Below are 21,413 nucleotides of genomic sequence, written 5' to 3' on the forward strand. Positions count from 1 at the left end.
CATGTAGCTTTTGACATGACTTTTTCCCTAGAGTCATTAGCGCGAGCTAATGAATTTCGCATCATGAACGCCAAACATTTGTCATTAATAGATGTTTTGGAGAATGAAGTTTCTTCCCTTAACGCAAACACTTCTCTTCAACTTGCTCACAAAATCAGAAATGATACGAGCAAAATATCTCCGGCGTTTAATAATAAATGGGAACTTTGTTATGCATGCAGGGAAATCGGTGAAAAGGTTCTATGTTTATCGTGTCATTTAGAATTTAAAAGCATGAGGTCCTTTAAAATTGAGAGGCATTACAGGCAAAATCATAGTAGCTTCGATTTGAGTTTTCCAGTTCATTCAGACAAACGCGTTAACGAAATCCGGATTTTAAAAGAGAGAATTCTAGCGTCCGAACATTGAAATGATGTTTTGTGTAGTGATGACCTTCAAACCGCGAATTTAATGTCATTTCAAGCCGCCTATCAAATCGCGAAAGACAAATCGTCATTTACTGCGGTGGAAAATATAAAGAGCTCTTTGTAACCCATATGGAAACCTTATTTCGGAGAACTTTGTTGAACGAGAGAATGACAAGATTCGTTGAAAATTTACCATTATCAAGACGTATAATAATGCGAAGAATTGAAGCAATCGGTGCTGACCTCCGGGCTCAATTAACCGATGACTTTTCTCGTTGTTGTTTTTTTTTCTTATTTCAATTAGATGAATCTACGGATAGATCCGATTGTGCTCAAGTCGTCATCTTCGTTCGTTTAGCTTTTCCCGATCTGTCTGTTCGCGAAGAGTTATTAACATCATTTTCCTTAAAAACGAGTACGAAGGGTGAAGATATTTTTGATGCTCTGAAGCAAAGTTTCATCTCCGCGAAAGTGCCGCTTCACAAATTAGCAGCTATCACCTCGAATGGTACTGCGAAGATGACTGGTTGCACGAAAGGCGTAATTGCGAGGTGCAATAATGACGCTGAGGTTCCTAAATTCCATCATTATCACTGCATGTTACACCAGCTAACTTTATGCGTTAAAAAAATTTCTAGCGATGTCAAAACTTTAGCAGTTAAAATCATTAATTCGATCATTTCAGCATAGACTGTATAATGTTTTCAAAGAAGATAATAATTTAGAATCTCACGATTTATTGTTTCATACAGAAGTTCGGTGGCTTAGCAAGGGTGTTATGCTGTGTCGGTTCTGGGAAAATTTCGATGATATTGTTTCTTTTTTTAAATCACGCGGAGATGTACACGATGAATTAAACGATGTAGAGTGGTGCTCAAAATTGGCATTCACCGCGGACTTAACAGAGAATGTCAATATTTATAATAAAGAGATGCAAGGTTCTCGGAGATATTTTTGGCGACATCTAAAATCTCTTGAAAATTTACCAAATTTCTTCTCATCGGCCATCGCTGAATTCGGTAAAAATTCAATTCTTTTTCCATTTATACGTTTGCGCAGTCTTGTCGCGAACGAGCACAGCGCTAAGCTCGATTTTCAGCAATTTGCAGAGTGCATGCAACAACTTCTAGATAATTTAAATTCAAGATTTAAGTACACTATTGAAACGGGTGAAATTCTAAAATATTTACATTCTCCACTTAATTCATCTGCGGAAATTAACGATATCATTTCTTTGATCATCAAAAATAATCATCCAGTTAGCGCGATCGAGTTATATCATGAAATGAATAACTTACGTCAAGATAAAGATTTTCAACAAATCACTGACATCGATTATCTATGGCAAAAGATTTCGCGAAATAATAGTTATCTGAATCTCTTCATTGTTTATAAACGAATTTGTAGTATATTTCGTACTTCGTACTTATGTGAATCGGTATTTTTTCACATGAATAACATTAAGTCCTCGGATCGAACACTTTTGACAGATTCTTCTCTCAATGATGCCATTTTAGTAGCAATAAGTGACTATCAGCCGGATTTGAATAAATTATCACTCGGTATGATGCCTCAGCCCTCTCATTGACTTTCTTTGACCGAATGTTATCTGCCTTATAACTTCAATCCTTTACTTGCACGGGGAACGCATGAAGGACGCTCGCATGATGCATGAGATTATTTATTGATCAGCTCCTGATTATTTTTACCTGTTTCATAATTTTTCCCAATTTCCCTATCCCTACATTTTCCTTCCTATTCCTGACGGAATACGGCTACCACCTACCCGTGGTTTCCGTTGAACAGCATTGAAAAATGCTGGCCAAAAGTGGGCAAAAATATTTGATTCAATGTAAAAAAATCATTCATGTGCTTCTTCCAGAGTCTAGTCGGGTTTGAATAAAATATGGCTAACAATTTGAAAGAATTGTTACAGCATCATATTCAGAAATATTTTTGACCATGTGTGAATTTGTAAATTTCTTTTTATATTAATCCGCGCGACTATTTTCCCCATTTTACCATTTGGCAGAAGCGTCATGGCACGCTCCCCAATATGGTGACTGTGAGGCCCCCACTATGGTCCCCACTATGATCGTACTAGGACCCTCATAATTGGCATGTTTATAAACTTGATTGGATTCCTAACTCGAGTTTATGACTCTGCTCCGAGCTACCTGGAAGTTGCCCATCCCTGGACTAGACGGATGCGCAGGGTGTAAAATGGCCGAGAGGCTGATTACACATCCTGATAAATCAGGATCGTCTAAGTAATAACAAAAGTCATAATTTTTCATAAAGGAGGAATTTGAAATTTCAACAATTGAGTCAATTCAAAAAAATGCAACTTGGTAAATAATATTGAAAAACAATATCGAGCAAAAATCAGTTACCATGTCTCCCTGTGTGTTCTGCCATAAAATATTGAGAAATTTAAATTTGTTTTGTTTCCATGAAAAGTCATAACAATTTTTATTCGGCGAGTGATTGATCTGTAAAACAGTGTTTTCCTTCTTCTTCCAGTGTTTATAGTTACGAAAAGCATGTGAGGAAGGATCACACAAATGCGAGTTGGAAATCCCAAATTTTTTAATATCAAGACGATGATAAATCCAATAATATAATCAATGATAATACGGCTGACGTCCTCGTAGAGAATTTCGATAATGCTCATTTGACTGATGCTCCAATGGGTGATCCCCGGTTTGATAATTCATGAGTTTATGAGCATGATTCGACCAATGGTCCTTCCAGCACAAAAATTGTTAATTCCTCCTTTACTGAATATCACATTTTTAAATTTCAAAGTGACCTAGAAGGTATAGCCGTTTTACGTATAAGCGAATTATATGCCAACATTGCATTAACCTAATCTTTTGTGGCGAAGCAGAATTTTGCCCCCCCCCCCCGCCACCTAATTAATACACGTTACTTTGATAGGTTAAGTTAGGTTTAGGTGATCTTTTTTGCCACCGTTGGGCAACCCATCCCCAGATACTCCTAACCCGTTTTCCCTCCCCCTTTTCCGTCCGCGTTTTCCCTCCCCCTGGTACTCACGCATCAACATCATTAAAAAGGACATCACGTGACCCCGGAAGAAAGAGACATCCCTCGAGCGAGACCCTAGATGAGAAGAAGAAGGACACCCGATGACCCCCCCAAAAATCAGGAAAGAAGAAGTGAAAATGATTGGCAGCTATCACTCGTGCCACAGCCGCCCTACGAGTCACTGCCCGGTTAAACAAGAAAGAGTGTGAAGGACTAAATATACTATCAATGAAGGAGAAAGAGAGTGAAGGATACTGTGGAGGATTGTGCCTGTGAGAGAAACTATTGAGAAAGAGAGAAATATTGTGTGGAACTGTGAGGAAAGGATTTTATTGCGAGGAACAATCTCGTGTGGAGGAACAGATTTTGGGAGAGGAAAATTGTACTGCTGAATCTCGTGGAGAGGATCCGAGGAGAGCCGGGAGAAGGAAGCAAGGAGGAGAGAACCCGAGGAAAGCGGAGAGAATTTTGAAGACACCATTTCCCGTGAGTGCCCCATTTTTTATTCCCTGCCCCAACGAATTTCCCTGCCCCGTGTCAATTTCCCCCCAACGGTGAGCCCCCAGTAAGTTAATTTTAGTTGTAAATTAAGCCCCCTATTAATTATTATTAATTAATATTATTACCTTTCCAGTCGGTCCCCTCACTTCTCTTATTATTTTAGGTCCTTTTGTAAGTTATAGTACATTTCCCTAATTTTTTCAGAATATTATTAATCCCCTAATATCGTGCCTTCGCCGGCAATTATTATATTTTAATTCCCTGGTCAAGGTCACAGTGTGTTTCGGAACGTTTTAAGATTATATCGAGAGTTGTAGGGGTTATGTATTTCCTCATTCGACTGATTGAAACTGTCGCCCGATGTGTATTTTTTTCAAACTCTGATGAAAAATCCATGTTTCGCTGTTGCAACTGAATTCAAATTTCTTGGTTACGATAATGATTTAATTATGGTCATGAAGATTCCGTTAAGTTGACACGATGGAATATTTTATAAAATATGAAACATCCTTCCTTGAATCAAAGCTTTGATTTCGTGGGATTAATGGGGTCTGTGCTTGAAAAAATAACCATGCTGTTTACCTCTACATCATTGAGTGACTCTAGAATGAATCAAGTTATAAATTGGGTGACGTTTTTCGTCATTCAACACGTATGTCTCTGTAATGTGGACATGGGTTTTCCATCCATAATTGTGGAATTTACGAGACAAAGTAACCCGAGTAGAAATTTCACAGGGGGCCCCTGATGTGCGTAGGGAACCTACAACTTTTTTGTAGGGTACTAATCCATCGGTTATTAACGACGCGTAACTTACAGGTTCCAAACGTCAAAATACCGATGAGGAGGATCACTGCAGGTTACCGATGAGTTTTCAATTGATGATTAACCGATACAGTTCAACTCGTTCGTAACCAATCGGTTCTTCACAATGTTTCACCGATCATGTATAGGACTGATATACTCATGGGTTGTGCATCGGTTTCTGAAGTACGGATAACTTGCAGTATTAACAACAGCGGAATCTTTCGAATTAAAACTGAATTAACGTTGTCTTGAAGAAACTTATTTTTATCGCTGAAAGGGATTATAATTATGCCAGATGGCGTCCTTTGTCAAAGGATTTATCCTTACGTTTCGTCTAATAGGATACTCTGACATTCTCTGAAATTGTTGTTAAATATTGATATAACTTTCAGTCCATTCTTTGTAGTAATTAAGGAAGACCATTGAAGTTTTAAACGCAATTGGGTGCCTACAGGAAAAGGTGTGATTTTTCAAGTAAACAGTGGTTTTTTCATTGATTTTTTATTGCACAATGACGTTTAGAATGTAAAAACAGCATGGTATTTTTGCCAACAGAAAAATAATTCATACAACATAATTTTGAGAATATTAAATTATACCAATGGATGAAAAGGAGAGGCGGCGTGAACGAAAAAAGGAATTGGCCAGACTTCGATCTGCTAGATATCGTCACACTAAGAAAATGAGGGTTGTGGAGCAGTTTCGACAATCGAATGATTCTCCAGATTTCCTAGCACTGTGCAGACAAGATCCTGAACTATTTCATCATGATGAAATCCATCTAGCTGAACTGGAGGATGAACCAGGTATTGTGGCTGCTAGGTATCTGTTCGAAACTATGCCTGGATCGGTGGGGATAATTAAGTTGATGAGCGGGATTTGAGTGGATTGCGGGAGTGGGATGAGCGGGTCAAAAAATGAGCAGAATACGTGCACTTGGTCACAAAAAAAACTGTATTTTTCAAAAAGGAGTCACAATGAATCACTGAGTCGCACCGAAATGTCAATAATAACGATAATGATAATTGATGAGCGGACCGATAATTCGTAGTAAGCGTTTATAAATGAGCCTACACAATTTGAGTAATTCCGATTACTGAGAAATGAGCGGTACAAAGAGCTGTTACTCTGAGCAGTTCCCGGAAACGATTGAGAGAGAGACACGGGCCTACAGGTGCCACGTGCCCTTAATCGGAGGTCACATGACCTATTCAAAATATAATACATTATAATTCGTATGATAATGAAGAGCTGTCCAGGAAGTGGCGCCTCAGGTGCCAAAATTAATAACGCCCGATCATCTCAGATGAGCGCGTCAGGTATGCGTGAGTGGGGAGAGAATGGATGAGCCGCGCGTGTGTATGTGTGAGTGCCTGTCAGCTGACAGGATTTCTAACATTCTTCCCGGCCGTTGACAACTGTAAGTTGTTGACGCAACCAGACTGAGCAGAACCATGGTGAGCTGAAACAAAAAGCAAAATTCAAAACGCTCTTTGGTGAGCTGGCGGAGTTTGTCACCCATGAGTGAATCCGTGAGACCGTCCAGAAGGTGCGCCGGCTAGGCATGGCAGCATCCTAGACATCTGGGGTCTTAATCCCTTCTGCTTTAGCTGCTGTCATTCTCACGTTGAGCCCCGTCGGTGAGTCAGGGTCGTAAATCCGTCGAAGTTGACGAAGTCCAACAGTGAGAAGCCGGTGAGTTGACCTGGTTCTATTCCTCGGAAGGTGAGATGGACAAGATGACGAGCTTGGCGATTGGCCTCGTCAGCGTCGTCTGAGCAGTCCTGATGGTGACTACCCTGGTGAGTCCATCCGATCCTGGGTGCAGAGCAGTCACTCGGGCGAGAAGCCACTTCGTTGGCGAAAATCTCTCGTCCGTGAGTAGAACCAGTGAGCCGATCCGCAGTTGATGAATCGGATGGTGCCACTTGGATATCGCCTGAAGACGTTGGAGATATCCCGTGGACCACCTCTTCCAGAATCCTTGGAGTTTCTGCTGAATGAGCTGCCATCTAGAGAGTCTCGAGATGTTGAGTTGCTCTAAAGATGGTTCCGGAAGAGTCGTGGGAGCCTGACCGATCAGAAAGTGTCCCGGTGTCAAGGCTGAGCAGTCATAAGGATCATCCGTGAGCGGTTCCAGTGGTCGTGAGTTGAGCACCGCCTCGATTTGAGCGAGCAAAGTGGTGAGTTCCTCAAAAGTGAGCAGATCCTCTCCGATCGTTCGGGTGAGATGGAACTTCACCGACTTCACCGCCGCTTCCCATTTCCCTCCAAAGTGTGGAGCGCCTGGAGGATTGAATGACCACTGGGTCCCATCATTAATAAGGAGCTGAGCGAGCTGTCTGGAATGAGCTGATCCTGATGAGAAGAGCTTCCTGAGTTCCTTGTCAGCGCCAAGAAAATTGGTCCCGCAATCACTGAACAAGGAGTGAGCTATCCCACGCCGACTTGTGAAGCGCCTATATGCTGCGATGAACCCTTCAGCTGAATAGTCCGACACGACCTCGAGATGAACCGCTGAGGTGGTCATGCAGACAAAGATAGCCAACCAGCCCTTGTACGACTTGTGACCCCGTCCTTTCCATGAGCGTAGCGATACGGGGCCGGCATAGTCGACTCCCGTGTTGAGGAAGGCGCGAACGGGGGAGAGTCTTGCTGGTGGCAACTGGCCCATGAGCTGTTGCGCGCGTACTTCACGTTGGCGAGTGCATTTGACGCATTTGAGTATGAAGGAGCGTACTGGTGCCCGGCCTCCGAGTATCCAGTAGCTGCTTCTGAGCTGTCGCAAAGTGAGCTGTGTGCCTCCGTGGAGTGTCCTGAGTTGAGCTTGTCCTATGAGCAGTTGAGCCAGCCGAGATTCCCTCGGAATGATAGCTTGATTCCGGCTCTCTGGGCCAATATGAGCGAACTTGAGCCGTCCGCCAACTGTCAGTACCCCTTGGTGATCGATGAAGGGTGTAAGCTTGGTGAGAGGGTGAGATTTACTGAACCTCTCCCCTCGTGAGATTGATCTGAGCTGATCCTTGAAGTGAGCTGCCTGCGTGAGTTTGATCCAGAGGATCCGAGCCTCTTCCAGATCACCAAGTGTGAGCGGGTACTGAAGAGATGAATGAGGGACTCTCCTGAGCCGAGCGATGAATCTTCGACAGATTGCTGTGACCCTGAGCAGACGGTTGAGCGAAGAGAATCTGTCGATGAGATCCCAGAGAGCGATTGGTTGAGCCTTGAGATGTAAGAGAACTCCTGGCTTCTCCTCGAGGTCTACGTTAAGGTCCTTTTCCAAGGCGTGAGTCGGCCATGAAGAGCTGTCCTGTTGAAGCCATGGCGGCCCTGTCCACCACAGCTTATGAGCGACCAGCTGATGCGCTGATAGACCTCGAGACGCACAGTCTGCAGGATTCTCCTTGCCTGGTACCAACCTCCAGTGAGCCTGCTGAGTGAGGTCTTGAAAGAGTGACACCCTGTTCTTCACGAACTCCTTCCACCTTGATGAATGAGAGCTGATCCAGGTAAGCGTGATCGCTGAGTCCGTCCAAAGATACGTGGTGGCGTTTGTGAGGTTGAGTTGGTCCTTGACGTATTTGGTCAGTTTGGCAAGGAGAAGAGCTGCAGTGAGTTCTAGACGTGGAATTGTCAGCCTTTTGAGCGGTGCGACCTTCGTTTTTGAGCAGACCAATGTGACATCCTGTTTATCCCCGTTGAAGATTTTGAGGTAAACCACGGCTGACATAGCCACTTGCGAGGCATCAGAAAATCCGTGTACCTCCACAATTGAGTCTATGAGCAGTCCAAGCCACCGAGGTATGGTGATCTCTGACAACTGTGTGAGTTCCTCCCTGAACTGACGCCATCGTTGAGCAGTCGTCGGCGAGACTGGTTCGTCCCACCCCAGTTTCTCGATCCATAGCGCCTGAAGCAGAATCTTCGCTCGCACGACCACTGGTGCGAGGAAGCCGAGCGGATCGAAGAGTTAAGCCGTCTCCGATAATATGATCCTCTTCGTTATTGAGCTGGTCTCAGTCTGAGTGATGGAGAACTTGAACTTGTCCGTTCCTGGATGCCAAGAAACCCCAAGAATCTTGGTGAATGAGTCCTCTATGGATCGTTGATCTTGAGAGGTGCTGTCAGGTTGAAGATATGTAAGTAGAGCTGGGCTATTCGAGTGCCATTTGGCTAATGGAAAGCCTCCTGACAGGCAGAGCTGCGTCACCTGGTGAGCGGTCCTGAGTAGTTCTTCAGCTGAATCAGCACCTCCGCAGATATCGTCAACATATCGTCCTTTCATGAGCGGTTCCACAGCGAGGGGATACTTCGACCCTTCATCCTCGACGAGCTGATGAGCTACACGTATGAAGAGAAATGGAGCTGACTTTGTGCTATACGTGACCGTGGTGAGCTGATAGTTGACGATATCTCCGTTTGAGTCGGTCCATAAAATTTGTTGGAGCGGCCAGTCATCCGGATGCACTCGAATTTGACGAAACATCTTTGTGATGTCCGTCATAAAGATGAGCTTGCGCCGTCGCGTGAATAGCAGCACATCTGAGATGTCCGCTTGGAGCTTGGCTCCCGTGTGCATGATCTCGTTGAGCGATTGTCCTGAGCTGGTCTTGTTTGAACCGTTGAATACGACTCTGAGCTTCGTTGTCTCACTGCTTGCCCTGAGAACTCCGTGATGAGGGAAGAAGTACTCCGGCGTGGAATGGGCCTGAGGAGACCACGTACCGCCTGGAACCCTCAACCCTCCTGAAGCCGAAACTTCATCTGCCAAGGTCATTCCAGGGGCGTTGCGGCCCCCCGTGAGCTGATCCGAGAGAGCTGAACTACTAGAAGAGCCGGGTACTCTCCGCATGTGATCCAATTCCTCGTATTCCTTGAGGAAGGCTGAATAGAGCTGTCGATAGTTCTCGTCCTTAGACAATTTGTTGAGCAGTCGATGAAGGCAAGCTAGAGCAGACGATCGTGAGTCACCGAGCTGTTCTGGTGAACCGATGAGCGGAAGTCCTACAACGTAGCGCCCTGAGCTGTCCCTTGAATGAGTGCGTTTGAAGTGCTCCTCGCACTGAGCCTCGAGATCTGTGAGCTGAGCCTCTGGTTCCTCCGGAACTTCCTCCTAAACCCAGAATTTTGTGAGCAGGCTATCGAGCTCTTCGTTAGAGACCAATATGTGAGCTGACACGGCTGGTTGAGCGGAGCTCGGACTTTCCGTTGGTCCGAAAATGATCCAGCCGAAGCGTGTGCGTTGAGCCGTAGGAGCGTAAGCTCCGTTTGAAATGACCTCTGGTTGGATGAGCTGTCCGTAGACGTCAGCACCGAGGAGTATGTCAATCAGCGCCGGCGTGAGAAAGTGAGGATTAGCGAGCTGGAGTTCCTCCAGATGATCCCATGTGAGCTGACTTGATGAGAATGTCGGTAGCGAGTTGGTGAGCTGGCCGAGAGCATCGGCAGAGACCCTGAGTTGAAAGTTAGAGTGAGTGGACTGTATAACGAGCTGAACCTTGCCTAATGCCGGCCCAGATGTCGCGTCTCCAATTCCCGAGATTCGTAGCTGCGTCTTAAGTCTTAAGAGCCCAAGCTGACGAACGAGCTGATCCGAGATGATAGAGATTTCCGATCCGGGATCAATGAGTAGACGGACCTGATGAGCTGGACGGTCTGGGCGTACCAAAAACCCAAGGCTGGTAGCCAGAAGAACACCAGGACGGATATCTTGAGCTGAGCTAGGAGCTGACTGACGAGCTGACCAGGAGACGGCAATCTGAGCTGATGAGCCTCAGATCTGGTCTGCCCATGATGAGCTGGGGTTGACTGGAGCAGATGGAGGTTGAGCTGGACCTGCAGGCTGAGCCTTGACCTCAGTCCTGTCCCCCTGCTGAACGTAGGTCACTACCGGCACAGGTTTCGGCCGGGTTGAGCTGGTCTGTTGCCTCTGTTGAGCCGGACGTTGAGGCTGACTCGATGGTTGGCTATGCAGCATCGAGTGGTGGAGCTTCCCACAGTACTGGCAGGTGGTCTTTGACCTGCAGTCCCTGACCGAGTGTCGTTCCAGGCAGTTGTAGTAGAGGTAGCGCTTCTCCACTACCTCCCTACGCGCTGGCACGGTGAGCTGACGGAAGGATGAGCAGGACGTGAGGTAGTGATCCGCCTCACACATGGAGCACGGATACGTGACCTTCCCCGTTGGAGCGGACCTTTGAGCGGGTCTAGACCTCGGCGTTGGTTGAGCGGTGCCGTGGTGAACCTTCGCAGATGGTGCTTGCCTAGATGAGCTGAACGTGGTGGGCTTCGTGGTAGTCGCACGAGGAGTCGAGTTGATCTCGATACTCTCCATCGCACGTGCTCTCCCAGTGAGGAATTCCTTGTAATCCTTGAAAGAAGGATACTCCGAGGATGAGCCGACCTTAACCTCCCAGGCCTCACGAAGCTTTGAGCTGAGCCTTTGTGAGACCGTATGAACGATGACCTGATCCCACTGAGCTGTCGGAGATCCCAGAGCTTCCAAAGCATTCAGAGCTTCGCTGACGGTGGTGAGACGGGCATTCAGTTCCTTGGCGCTGTGAGCTGTCATAGCTGGGGGACTGAGGAGTTGCTCCAGATGAGCTGAAATGAGCAGTCGCGTATTCTCATAGCGAGATAAGAGCAGGTCCCAAGCGATTGAAAACGACTCATCTGAGATCGTAAGGTTCGCGATCCGCTGAGCTGGCTCTCCGGAGAGACTTGTGCGGAGGTAATGCATCTTCTCCACGTTGGAGAGATCCGTGCTTGAGCCGACCAAGGATGCAAAATGATCGCAAAAAGAGCGCCAATCCGCGTAAGCCCCTCCGAATTTAGGCAGCGAAATCTCCGGGAGATAGCGCTTCGAGTAGGTGGGCTGAGCTGTACCAGGCGCGATAGACTGACGAGAAGAGCCAGATGCCCCCTTTTTGTCAATGACCTGATTCAGAATTCCGCGTGCCTCATGATAGCGACCGATGGTAAGATCGAAGCATTTGTCCTTGAAGTATGCCAGTTCAAGGACCCCTTCGATCTTGCCACTGCCCCCGATGAGCTTCTCGTGTGTGCTCTCGAACTTCTCCCAGTAAGTCTCCAGGATCTCGAGTTGACTCTGGAGATTCGAAATCGTGAGGCCTTTCGCCTCTTCGGTGAGCAGTTCCCATGAAATGCGTTCAATGAACGCTGCCCGCGATTGGTTCAGGCTAATGTTCGCTTCGAATGATGCCATATTGAGAATGAAATGAGCAATTCGATAATTCTCAAAAAATTAATAAAAAACGACCACAAGACTGAGCGGTGAAATGTGCGAAGCAAACACAAAAGCAAAAGCGATAGGTTGAGAAGCTGTGCGTGTGAGCGGTTCAAAAAATGTATTTTGTCAGCGGCAGTAATGAGCGGTTCCGGTGAGTAGGCGCGAGAATTTGTTGAGAATTCGAAAAAAAAATAAAAGTTTGGACAATCAAAAGAGCGTAAGCCAAACAAAACTTGCAGCCCAAAAATCTCAAAAAAAAAAAAAAACAAAATGCAGTGAGCGGTCCAAAACGAGCTGTCAAAATGCCTTAGTCGCTGAGCTGTCCAAAAGGCAAAAGAGCAAACGCCACAAAGTTCCGGAAAAACCAAAATTCCAGAGAGAAGGAATAAATTTATGAAAACCAAAAAAGAACCAAAGCGGTAGCCCAAAAAATGAATGCGAAGCCTCAAATAGTAATTATTATTAATAATTATTAGGCTACTTAGCCTCGCCGGAGATTATTGTAGCAGTGGAGCGGGTCTGCAGTGTAACCAGTACGACCCTGACGGATGAGCGGGGCCCTCGGTTTCCTAGGGTGATCCTGGTATGGTGAGCTGGGCACTGGTGACTGGTGGTACGGTCCTGGCGAGTGAGCGGGGCCCTGGTGTCACTAGGGTGGTCCTGACGCGTGGTGCTGGGCACTGCCGTGCATCGAGACGGCCCTGGCGGATGAGCGGGGCCCTGGTAGCCGTTATAGCAGCACTGCACTATAACACGCCCGCGCAAATCACTCCGATGCCGAGATGAAAAAAAACACAAAAACCGAAAAATATTCCACCAATCCGGCTCGAAGGACCAAAAATGTTCGAAACTATGCCTGGATCGGTGGGGATAATTAAGTTGATGAGCGGAATTTGAGTGGATTGCGGGAGTGGGATGAGCGGGTCAAAAAATGAGCAGAACACGTGCACTTGGTCACAAAAAACACTGTATTTGTCAAAAATGAGTCACAATGAATCACTGAGTCGCACCGAAATGTCAATAATAACGATAATGATAATTGATAACGATAATGATAATTGTAAGCGTTTATAAATCAGCCTACACAATTTGAGTAATTCCGATTACTGAGAAATGAGCGGTACAAAGAGTTGTTACTCTGAGCAGTTCCCGGAAACGATTGAGAGAGAGACACGGGCCTACAGGTGCCACGTGCCCTTAATCGGAGGTCACATGACCTATTTAAAATATAATACATTATAATTCGTATGATAATGAAGAGCTGTCCAGGGAGTGGCGCCTCAGGTACCAAAATTAATAACGCCCGATCATCTCAGGTGAGCGCGTCAGGTATGCGTGAATGGGGAGAGAATGGATGAGCCGCGCGTGTGTATGTGTGAGTGCCTGTCAGCTGACAGGATTTCTAACAGTATCTTTCATCAACGACTGACATTGGGGAAGAAAGTGATACTGGGCGCAAAATGGGAGAACCAAGCAGGGACACAAATGTCAATATTGAAGAGACATATACAAGGAATCAAGCCGATAGTTGCGATTATGACATTCAGAAGGCTAGTATGGATGAGAATCAATTCGAGGAGTGTTTAAATAAGCCAGAATTCAATGAGATCGAAGAATTACGGCATTGGTCTCTAAATCCGCATCCACCAATCCCGCACACTCGTCTAGATGCTTTGCTTGTTATCCTTAGACGACGTTTAATGCCAGATTTACCCAAATGCTCGACAACATTTCTCAAAACTCAAGAAACTAAGTATGATATAGAAACTTTTGATGAAAGTGATGGTAGTGAAATTGTTTATTTCGGACTGGAGGATCAGCTTAGGAATATTATTAATCCTGACTTACATGAAGAGAATATGCTTCATTTGATAATAAATGTTGATGGGTTACAACTTTTCAAATCCAGTATGTGACAATTTTGGCCTATTTTATGTAAAATTTATCTGGATTCTATCGATGCTTATAAACCATTTCCTATTTCAATTTATTGTGGAAAAAATAAACCGAATAATCTTGACAAGTTTTTGGAGAAATTCATAGATGAAATTAATCGTTTGTACCGTGACGGCATTCTCATGGGAGATCGTACATTGAGGATATGTATAAAAGCTATCATCTGTGATACACCCGCAAGAGCATTTCTCAAATGTGTAAAAAGTCATGGAGCATATTATTTATGTGAACGATGCACAGTAGAAGGAGAGCGTCAGGACGGACGAACAGTGTACCTTGAAGAGGCTGAACTTCGAACAGATGACTCCTTTCGTTAACAGAGTAATCCTCAACATCACAAGGGAAAATCACCGCTGTTATTAATTGCTCCACCTATAGATATGATTAGTATTTTTGTTCTCGATTTTATGCACCTCCTATGTTTTGGGGTGATGAAAAAACTAACGGACGATTGGCTACATGGAAAGGTTACGACAGTTAAATTGAGTCACAATGGGAAGGATCTATTGTCAGAGATGATGATACTATTTCATAATCAAATACCAGCAGAGTTTCAGCGTTCTACTCGAACTTTATCAGAATTTGATAAATTTAAAGCGGTTGAATTTCAATTTTTATTGCTTTATGCTGGGCCCATTGTTTTCAACAAAGTTTTGATGAAGCCTGTCTATCAGCACTTTCTTCTCCTCCATGCTGCATCCCGAATCCTATGTTCTGAAACATTAGCCACCTCAATGCATACAGAAGCTAGAATTCTTCTCAAGAAATTTGAACAATTACGTCCCGCTTTATACGGCAAAGCAAGTATGATTGGTAATATCCACAACCTGCTTCATTTGGCTGACGACGTTGAAAATATGAATTGCTGTCTTTCCAAACTGACTGCCTTTCCATTCGAAAACTGTTTAGGAAAGATAAAAAAACTATTGAGAAGTGGTAACAGGCCACTTTCTCAAATTTGTCGACGTTTATACGAAATTGTTATAATCGACCAGAAAAAAAGTCGCCGTCCACCACCTGTGGAAATTTTAAGTAAATTAAAGCCGGATGCGTCTGGAAAAATTATTATTAAACGATTAAAATATAAAGGGCGAATTATAACATCGAAAATTCCAGATAATACAATGCTCCTCGACAAAGACACTGTTATACATATTGACATCATTTACCTTGCTCATCAGGGCATGAGTGGCAATTGCATTGAAATGAGTGGATTCACACTAACAATTTTACAATCACTGTACGAAAACCCATGTGATTCAGAACTCTTAAAAATGTGGGAGGTGACTAGACGTCAAGGTAGACGAATTACATGTCGATTAACCTCAGTAATCAATAAAATGATTTTCGTTGATATGCATGAGTGATGCAAGTGAGGAAAAACTCTTTGTAATACCTTTTCTACATATGTGAGGTGAAGGCTTTTTAATGCTTGAATAAATATGGAATTTCCTTCTTGTTCTACCAAGGTTGTGATGGATCGATGAAGTGCGAGTGAATGCATTAATTAATGCAATAAGTTTAATTTTTTTTATAATGTTACTATTATTCTACTTCGATTACTGGATTTTAATTAATCAAATATGAAGATAATTATTGTTTTTATCTGATCATTCCCTTATAGTTTCTCTGTGAATTTTCGATATAAAACTTCTGAAAAATTTAAAGAGGGCACATTTACTCTGCTTTTCTCGGATTTTTGATGATAGTTACTCTCCCTCCGTATGCGTTTAACGCAAAATTGCGTAGCACGTGACTCAGGCCACGCTTCACCTCAAGGTCGACTCTTCTTCTCTCAGAAGCACAGTCGGCACGCGGTACGCAACCCGTTCATCATTTATCGAGTCTTTTTGCGTTACTGTTTAAGAAAAAATTGCAGTTTTTTCGGTGGATTACCGTGATTGGAACAATTAAATTTACATAAACATCTGAAATATATAATATACTCAGATGCATGTGAGTGCGGTTGAGACGCCGGTTTAGTTTCTTTTCATCAAACGCCACACGAGGAAAAGAAAGTTTTGCGTTGATGACGGATTTTTTTTTATATATTCAAACAATATAGTAATTGTTTGATCATCAACTCGGCAATAAGGTAAGAGCTAACAACGAAAGAGATAAAATGGAATATTTGTCACCAGACTCTAAAAAATAAGAACATAACCTCAATCTATTCTATACTATTTACCCACACAAATTAATATTTTTTCATCATATTAATATATGCTTGAATTCTGATCTTCGAAATGTTCTTCGGTTTCCATTCATTTTTGTGTTTTTTTTATTTCATAGAAATGAGTGATTATCCCTATAAATTGGTGGTTTTCCCCAGTGATAGTAGAGAATTGTTGAGCATTGACATTGTTCCGTCATCATGGATTAAGTGAGATGAAGGTGTGCAGAAATTGCAATGTTATTGGATGCCAGGAACAATAACAGCTCAAAAATTTATTGAATTGACAGCGATGATTAAGAACAAAGCTCCACCTAATCCTCATTGGCCAAAATTTGATGTGGATCTCAGGGGTCGAGCTCACTCGTACGAAGAAGCTATGAAAAAACTCAGTGTATTGCATAAGGAGCGATGGGCGTATTCAACAGACGATGAAATAGCATGCCAGAAAAAGGCCACTGAAGAAGCAAAGACTTATCGTATGAAAAAAATACCACAGACTTCGACAAAAGCTGCCGAGGAAGAGTTGGAAACTTTTCACGTGGACCTCACAACACCTGCTAAAAATATTGATCAACAAATTGCAGGTACACTAATCATTCTATTTCGCCTGTCTGTTCTTATAGCCTTTTCCGATCAGGTCATTATAATTTTTATAGCATCCTAGTTTATCAGGAAAATTCTGAAATTCATTTTTTTCATCACACAAATTGAGCAGAAAACACTCTAATATACTTTAACAAAGAAAATTTACATCGTACATTGGAATATTCTCGTATCAACTAAAAAGTTAGGGCAATTTATTCATCAATAATTTTATTCTAATACTGTGAGAAACAAGTCTGTGAACAGATTGAAATTCTGTTGATAATATAATTGCAGCTCTCCCCACAAATTTATTCATTTTACGTTACATATATAATGATTGTTCTTCAAGACTTTTATAACATAATATCAATAAATCTCCAACTCCTGCTTTCGCGTGAGAAGACAAATTTATGAAAAAACTAGACCATTTTTAAAGTCTCGAAGTGATTTCCTATTCCATGTAAATCTTTTTCGGATAACAGAATTTTTATCTCTTAGTGCATATACAAATTATTCTATTCTCCAGTGATGAACATAGTGGAGTTTGCACTAAATATTTCCTATTTGGTTACTTTCCTTTTAAAATAGTAGAAAAGGTTGCAACGCAAATGCTAAGGGAAACACTACGAAAATATCAGAGACAATCGACTTCCCCACTCAAAAAAAAAGACTAAGACATTTCACACAAGCTCCGCCGATGGTCCTCCAACTCCACCAGATTCTGATGAAAGTGACGAGCAGGCCTCTCCTCCATCTAGTCCAGACTTCAAGACCAACTCACAAAAGTGTGCAACCCCCTCAAAGCCCACAATAACTACATGTTGTGTAGAACCCATTTTAGCAAAATCCCCCCATGGGGTGAGACGAATACCTCACCAACAAACTCCGCATATTCAACGCTTCAAAAGTCAAGATGTTAGCAGTGAACGGGTTAAATGTACAGTAGCAAGATCAGTTGTGTCTTATACTTCACAGAATTTAGAACAATATTCTGAAGAAGGTGATTTTCATGAAATATCTGTTTTACTTGATTTCAATTACTATATATTTTCTTTCTTACAGGTACATTACGGGCGTGCGTTGAAAAATCTCATCGAAGTTTGGCGAAACTCATCGGTGACGTGAGAGGGCTGGTCATTTCATCGATTCAAAGAATCAAAAATGTGGAAGCTCAAATTGAAAATGCAGTGCTGAAACCATTGGAAGAAAGTGAGAGACAGAATAATGCGGAAAATCCTGTCCCAGAATTAATTTCACTGCCTTGCAATACTGTAAGAAGTTTCGATGAATTTAACGAGCTTCTGAATGTAAACATTCAGTATCGCACAAAAATTGTGAACGAAACTAAAAAATTGTAATACTCCTAAGGTCACATGACATTTTTCTTCATTTTATTACTCATAAATTGAATAAATCTTTGGGTTATTCAGTGAAATTCTAATTTACCAGTTAATCTGTTAACGAAAAATATTGAAATGAGCAATTATTCAGGTAATGGGTTTGCTGAATTCTTAAATTATTGAAAATTCAATCGAATTTATTTTACAATTTTCAGTATCAATAATTATTTAACATGGACATCGAAAATTCCATTGAATTATTTAGTTGATTGATACCACTGATTGAATAAAATCTTGATGCTGACAAGGTTGAAAAATCAATTGTTACTGTTGCTGAAAATTAAAAACAAATTCTAACACTTCTGTATAATTACAACTAGTTTTCAGCAGCAATGCCATGATTAAACAATTATTAGTCACGTCGGAATGAAAAACAAATAGGGGCCCATTGTATGCAATAAATTATTTATTTGTACTGGTAAACGAATCGATAAGATCTCAGGTTCTCTCTGTCTTGAGTAAGTATGTAGAATGTGTTTCGATTTTTCTAGAAAACCATGATCGGTATGTCTGTCGATACCAATCGTACTCTAGCCAGATGCTTAGGTGAACTTGTACGTCAATTCGTCACAATAAACGTAGCAAAGTTCTTAGTACCCTTGCAGGCTACTAAGGATAAAGTTGTATTCAATGAAACATCACTGGGGAAAATAATAAAAGGTAAAACTTTTTATTGCCAATCTTTAAAGATCAATGAAAAAATTATCACCATTGAGAAAAAGAAACAGTAGTAAGCTCAATTTTTATTCCATTCTCGAGAATTAGCTGAGTCAGCTGGTGACTCACACCCTTTTCTTAATTTAATGGCGAAGAGTACTTTTTAGACTCATTGATTTGACAAAAATGAATAACGTAAAATTTACTTTCACAGAGATTTACTGTCGGCGATTCGGAAAAAAAATAAACCACTGAAGACTAAGGCTTATAACAAGGGCCTACAGGGAGTTTTACACAACACTAAATATTGGCGTGGAGGCCGTGCTAGACCATTGGAGGACTCTGATGACGAGGCCGAAAGAGGAACCCCACAGGAGTCATCAAATGATTCTGAGACTTCTACCGTGGATTGAGAAAGTGTTGAGGGCGGTGAGACCGTATTTTTTTGTAAAAAAAAAAACATTAGAAACTAGAATATCCCTCGTTACATATTTTTATGGATGTGTTGAAAATAAAAATTTTCTATTCAATTTTTGGAGTTATTTGATAAACTCAATTCCACCCTTTTTCTCACAGGTTTCCGACAGGGTACGTATGATCCTACTCATAGGTGCCTTGTAGGTTACTCCCTACGAGTAACTCGTCGGTTAACTGCGTGACGTTTTCGTGAGTGCCCTATCGGTTGTTACCTATGTGTCACCTGTATCTACGTTGGTCACCACGCACGGGTAACCTAAGTGAAACCGACGAAATTTCTACTCGGGAAGGTGACACTTCTCAAACACACTTCTCTAGCGCCGATGAAGATGATGTGATGATGAATCCGAAGGCGTTGCTGGTGTCGACAGGCCTGAGTTGTCCAGTTAGGAAGAACTTGGTTATTCACTAGCTGTATATTGCTAGGCGTAGAAAACTCCGTGAGCTGCGCCTCCTGTTTCGACAACAAGAACTGGTTCTGCAGAATTGTCTCCTTCTTAGAGAATCAACTGAACAACAGGCTGGATACCACTCGACTAATAACTTCAAAAGACGGCCCAATTTTAGTTAAATTGGCCCTGATGATCTGACGTAACAAGAAGAGTTGAGTCGCACACTCAAGCTATGTGTCAGTCGTGATAAGAGATGGTGTTGTTGCAGAGCTACTTTCCAACATACGAATCTCGAAGGTTCGGCTTTAATAATGAGCAGGGCTCTTCGTTGAAAACCAAGAGTCGAAATTTTACGTTGGGCTGGTTGGCTTGAATTAAAGTTGCACTTCGCAGTCGTTGCAGTCGAGCTGTACACTCAGACTAGGCCCAGTCGTGACCTCAGAGGGTGGTCAGAGGGAAGTTAGCACACTACTACTGTCTTATTAGATACAGTGTCTGATAATTTATTGTGTAAATTTGTGAGTCGTGGTCCATAGGCACCATTCTTCTCGCTTTATAAAATGTCCATTACTTGAACAACTGGTTCAAGACAGATAACGGATTCTCGGAAATATCTAATATTTTAACAACTATAAAGTGACATATATATACTGGTTTAGTGTCAACGTGGCTGGAACATAGCTATATGTAGAAGAAAGAGTAAGAATTTTTTAAGGCATCCCCGGGATCTAGAAGGTATGATTTTTAACCAAAAATATTCCTTATTTGATGTGGCAACGACTGAAAAAGTATGTATCTTTTCTTAGTTGCGAAAATGAGTATATCATTATACAAACCATAACCTTGGCCTGGGAATTAATATAAAATAATTCGCGAGCAAAGCATGATAAATCCGGTAACCGCTGGAGTGGGAGGAAAAAGTACTTGAAGCTTAAATACTTCGTGGGTGGACCTCAAAATGGTTGAAGAAAAGGGGGCGTAGGGAGAGAATAAATCACTGGGGGGGGGGGGGGGTGCGTTACGCAACAATATCTATATTGCCACTGATAAAAAGAAAAAAAAGATATAACATAAATAAACAATGTCGGGCCTGTTGAAAGTAATTGTAGGGTAAGCGTAAAGCCAGGCAACTTGTGGCAATGCGAATAAATTAATAGGAAAGATTAAAAGGGGAGAAGTTAAACGGGAAAGAGGGGAATTAATAAAAGGGCTTACCATGAGGTAATTCCGATAACATTAAAAAGAAAGAAAATAGAGATTGGGCTTTGAGGCTCACCGTTTGGGGTAGATATCATTAGACGGGGCAGGGTGAATTTCGTTGGGCCAGGGAAACCATCAAAGAGTACTCACGGTGATGGCGACCAAACTCTCCGCTTGCTCTCTCTGCACACTTTCTTTCTCCCGAGCTTTCTCTCCGATTTCGTCTCCAATTCCTTTCCAATTCCTTCACACTTCCACCTTCCTTCCTTTTTCGATCTTTGCTCGTTGGTCTCGACACTATTCTTCTGCTTAAGTCTCCCAAAAACCTCTCCGAAACTCTCCAACAATATTTTCTTAATTCTTTCCAAAATCACTTCTCTCGCGCGGGGCAGCTGTATAACGAGTGAAGGCTTCTCCACACTCCTTGCTCGTTTTCCTCGATTATCACCGATAATTGAGGGTACTCGTCTCTGGCTGTCTTCTCCCTATTAATTATTCTGAGGGGGTCCGGTCGGGGGTGTCTCTTTTCCTTTCGGATCATGTGGTGTTCAGTTTCTTGGG

The 21,413-nt window shown here is 42.7% G+C and overlaps 2 protein-coding genes across 2 annotated transcripts; both read right to left on the minus strand.

The window, feature by feature from the left end:
- Positions 1–6,474: 6,474 nt before the first annotated feature.
- On the minus strand, positions 6,475–8,493 carry LOC105270315 (uncharacterized). Its single transcript, XM_011311167.1, has one exon. It carries the CDS (start codon positions 8,491–8,493, stop codon positions 6,475–6,477), a length of 2,019 nt encoding a protein of 672 aa, XP_011309469.1.
- Positions 8,494–8,733: 240 nt separating this feature from the next.
- LOC105270316 (uncharacterized) lies at positions 8,734–11,985 on the minus strand. The gene is made up of 4 exons (XM_011311169.1): positions 10,618–11,985; positions 10,402–10,571; positions 10,042–10,216; positions 8,734–9,876 (listed from the first exon to the last, which is right to left on the minus strand). Exons 1-4 carry the CDS (start codon positions 11,983–11,985, stop codon positions 8,734–8,736), a joined length of 2,856 nt encoding a protein of 951 aa, XP_011309471.1.
- Positions 11,986–21,413: the final 9,428 nt, after the last annotated feature.

This window comes from Fopius arisanus, unplaced genomic scaffold (assembly GCF_000806365.1).
Source record: "Fopius arisanus strain USDA-PBARC FA_bdor unplaced genomic scaffold, ASM80636v1 scaffold00084, whole genome shotgun sequence".
Lineage (NCBI taxonomy): Eukaryota > Metazoa > Arthropoda > Insecta > Hymenoptera > Braconidae > Fopius > Fopius arisanus.

What these genes read in the sequence shown, in the direction of transcription:
- LOC105270315 (XM_011311167.1), bottom strand. Translation starts at nt 8,493, where the DNA reads ATGTCAGCCGTGGTTTACCTCAAAATCTTCAACGGGGATAAACAGGAT.
- LOC105270316 (XM_011311169.1), bottom strand. Translation starts at nt 11,985, where the DNA reads ATGGCATCATTCGAAGCGAACATTAGCCTGAACCAATCGCGGGCAGCG. An exon ending in AGCAGGGGGACAGGACTGAG is followed by an intron (nt 10,572 to 10,617) that starts GTCAAGGCTCAG and finishes CATCTGCTCCAG; the next exon opens with TCAACCCCAGCTCATCATGG. An exon ending in CAGACCGTCCAGCTCATCAG is followed by an intron (nt 10,217 to 10,401) that starts GTCCGTCTACTC and finishes CTTTCAACTCAG; the next exon opens with GGTCTCTGCCGATGCTCTCG.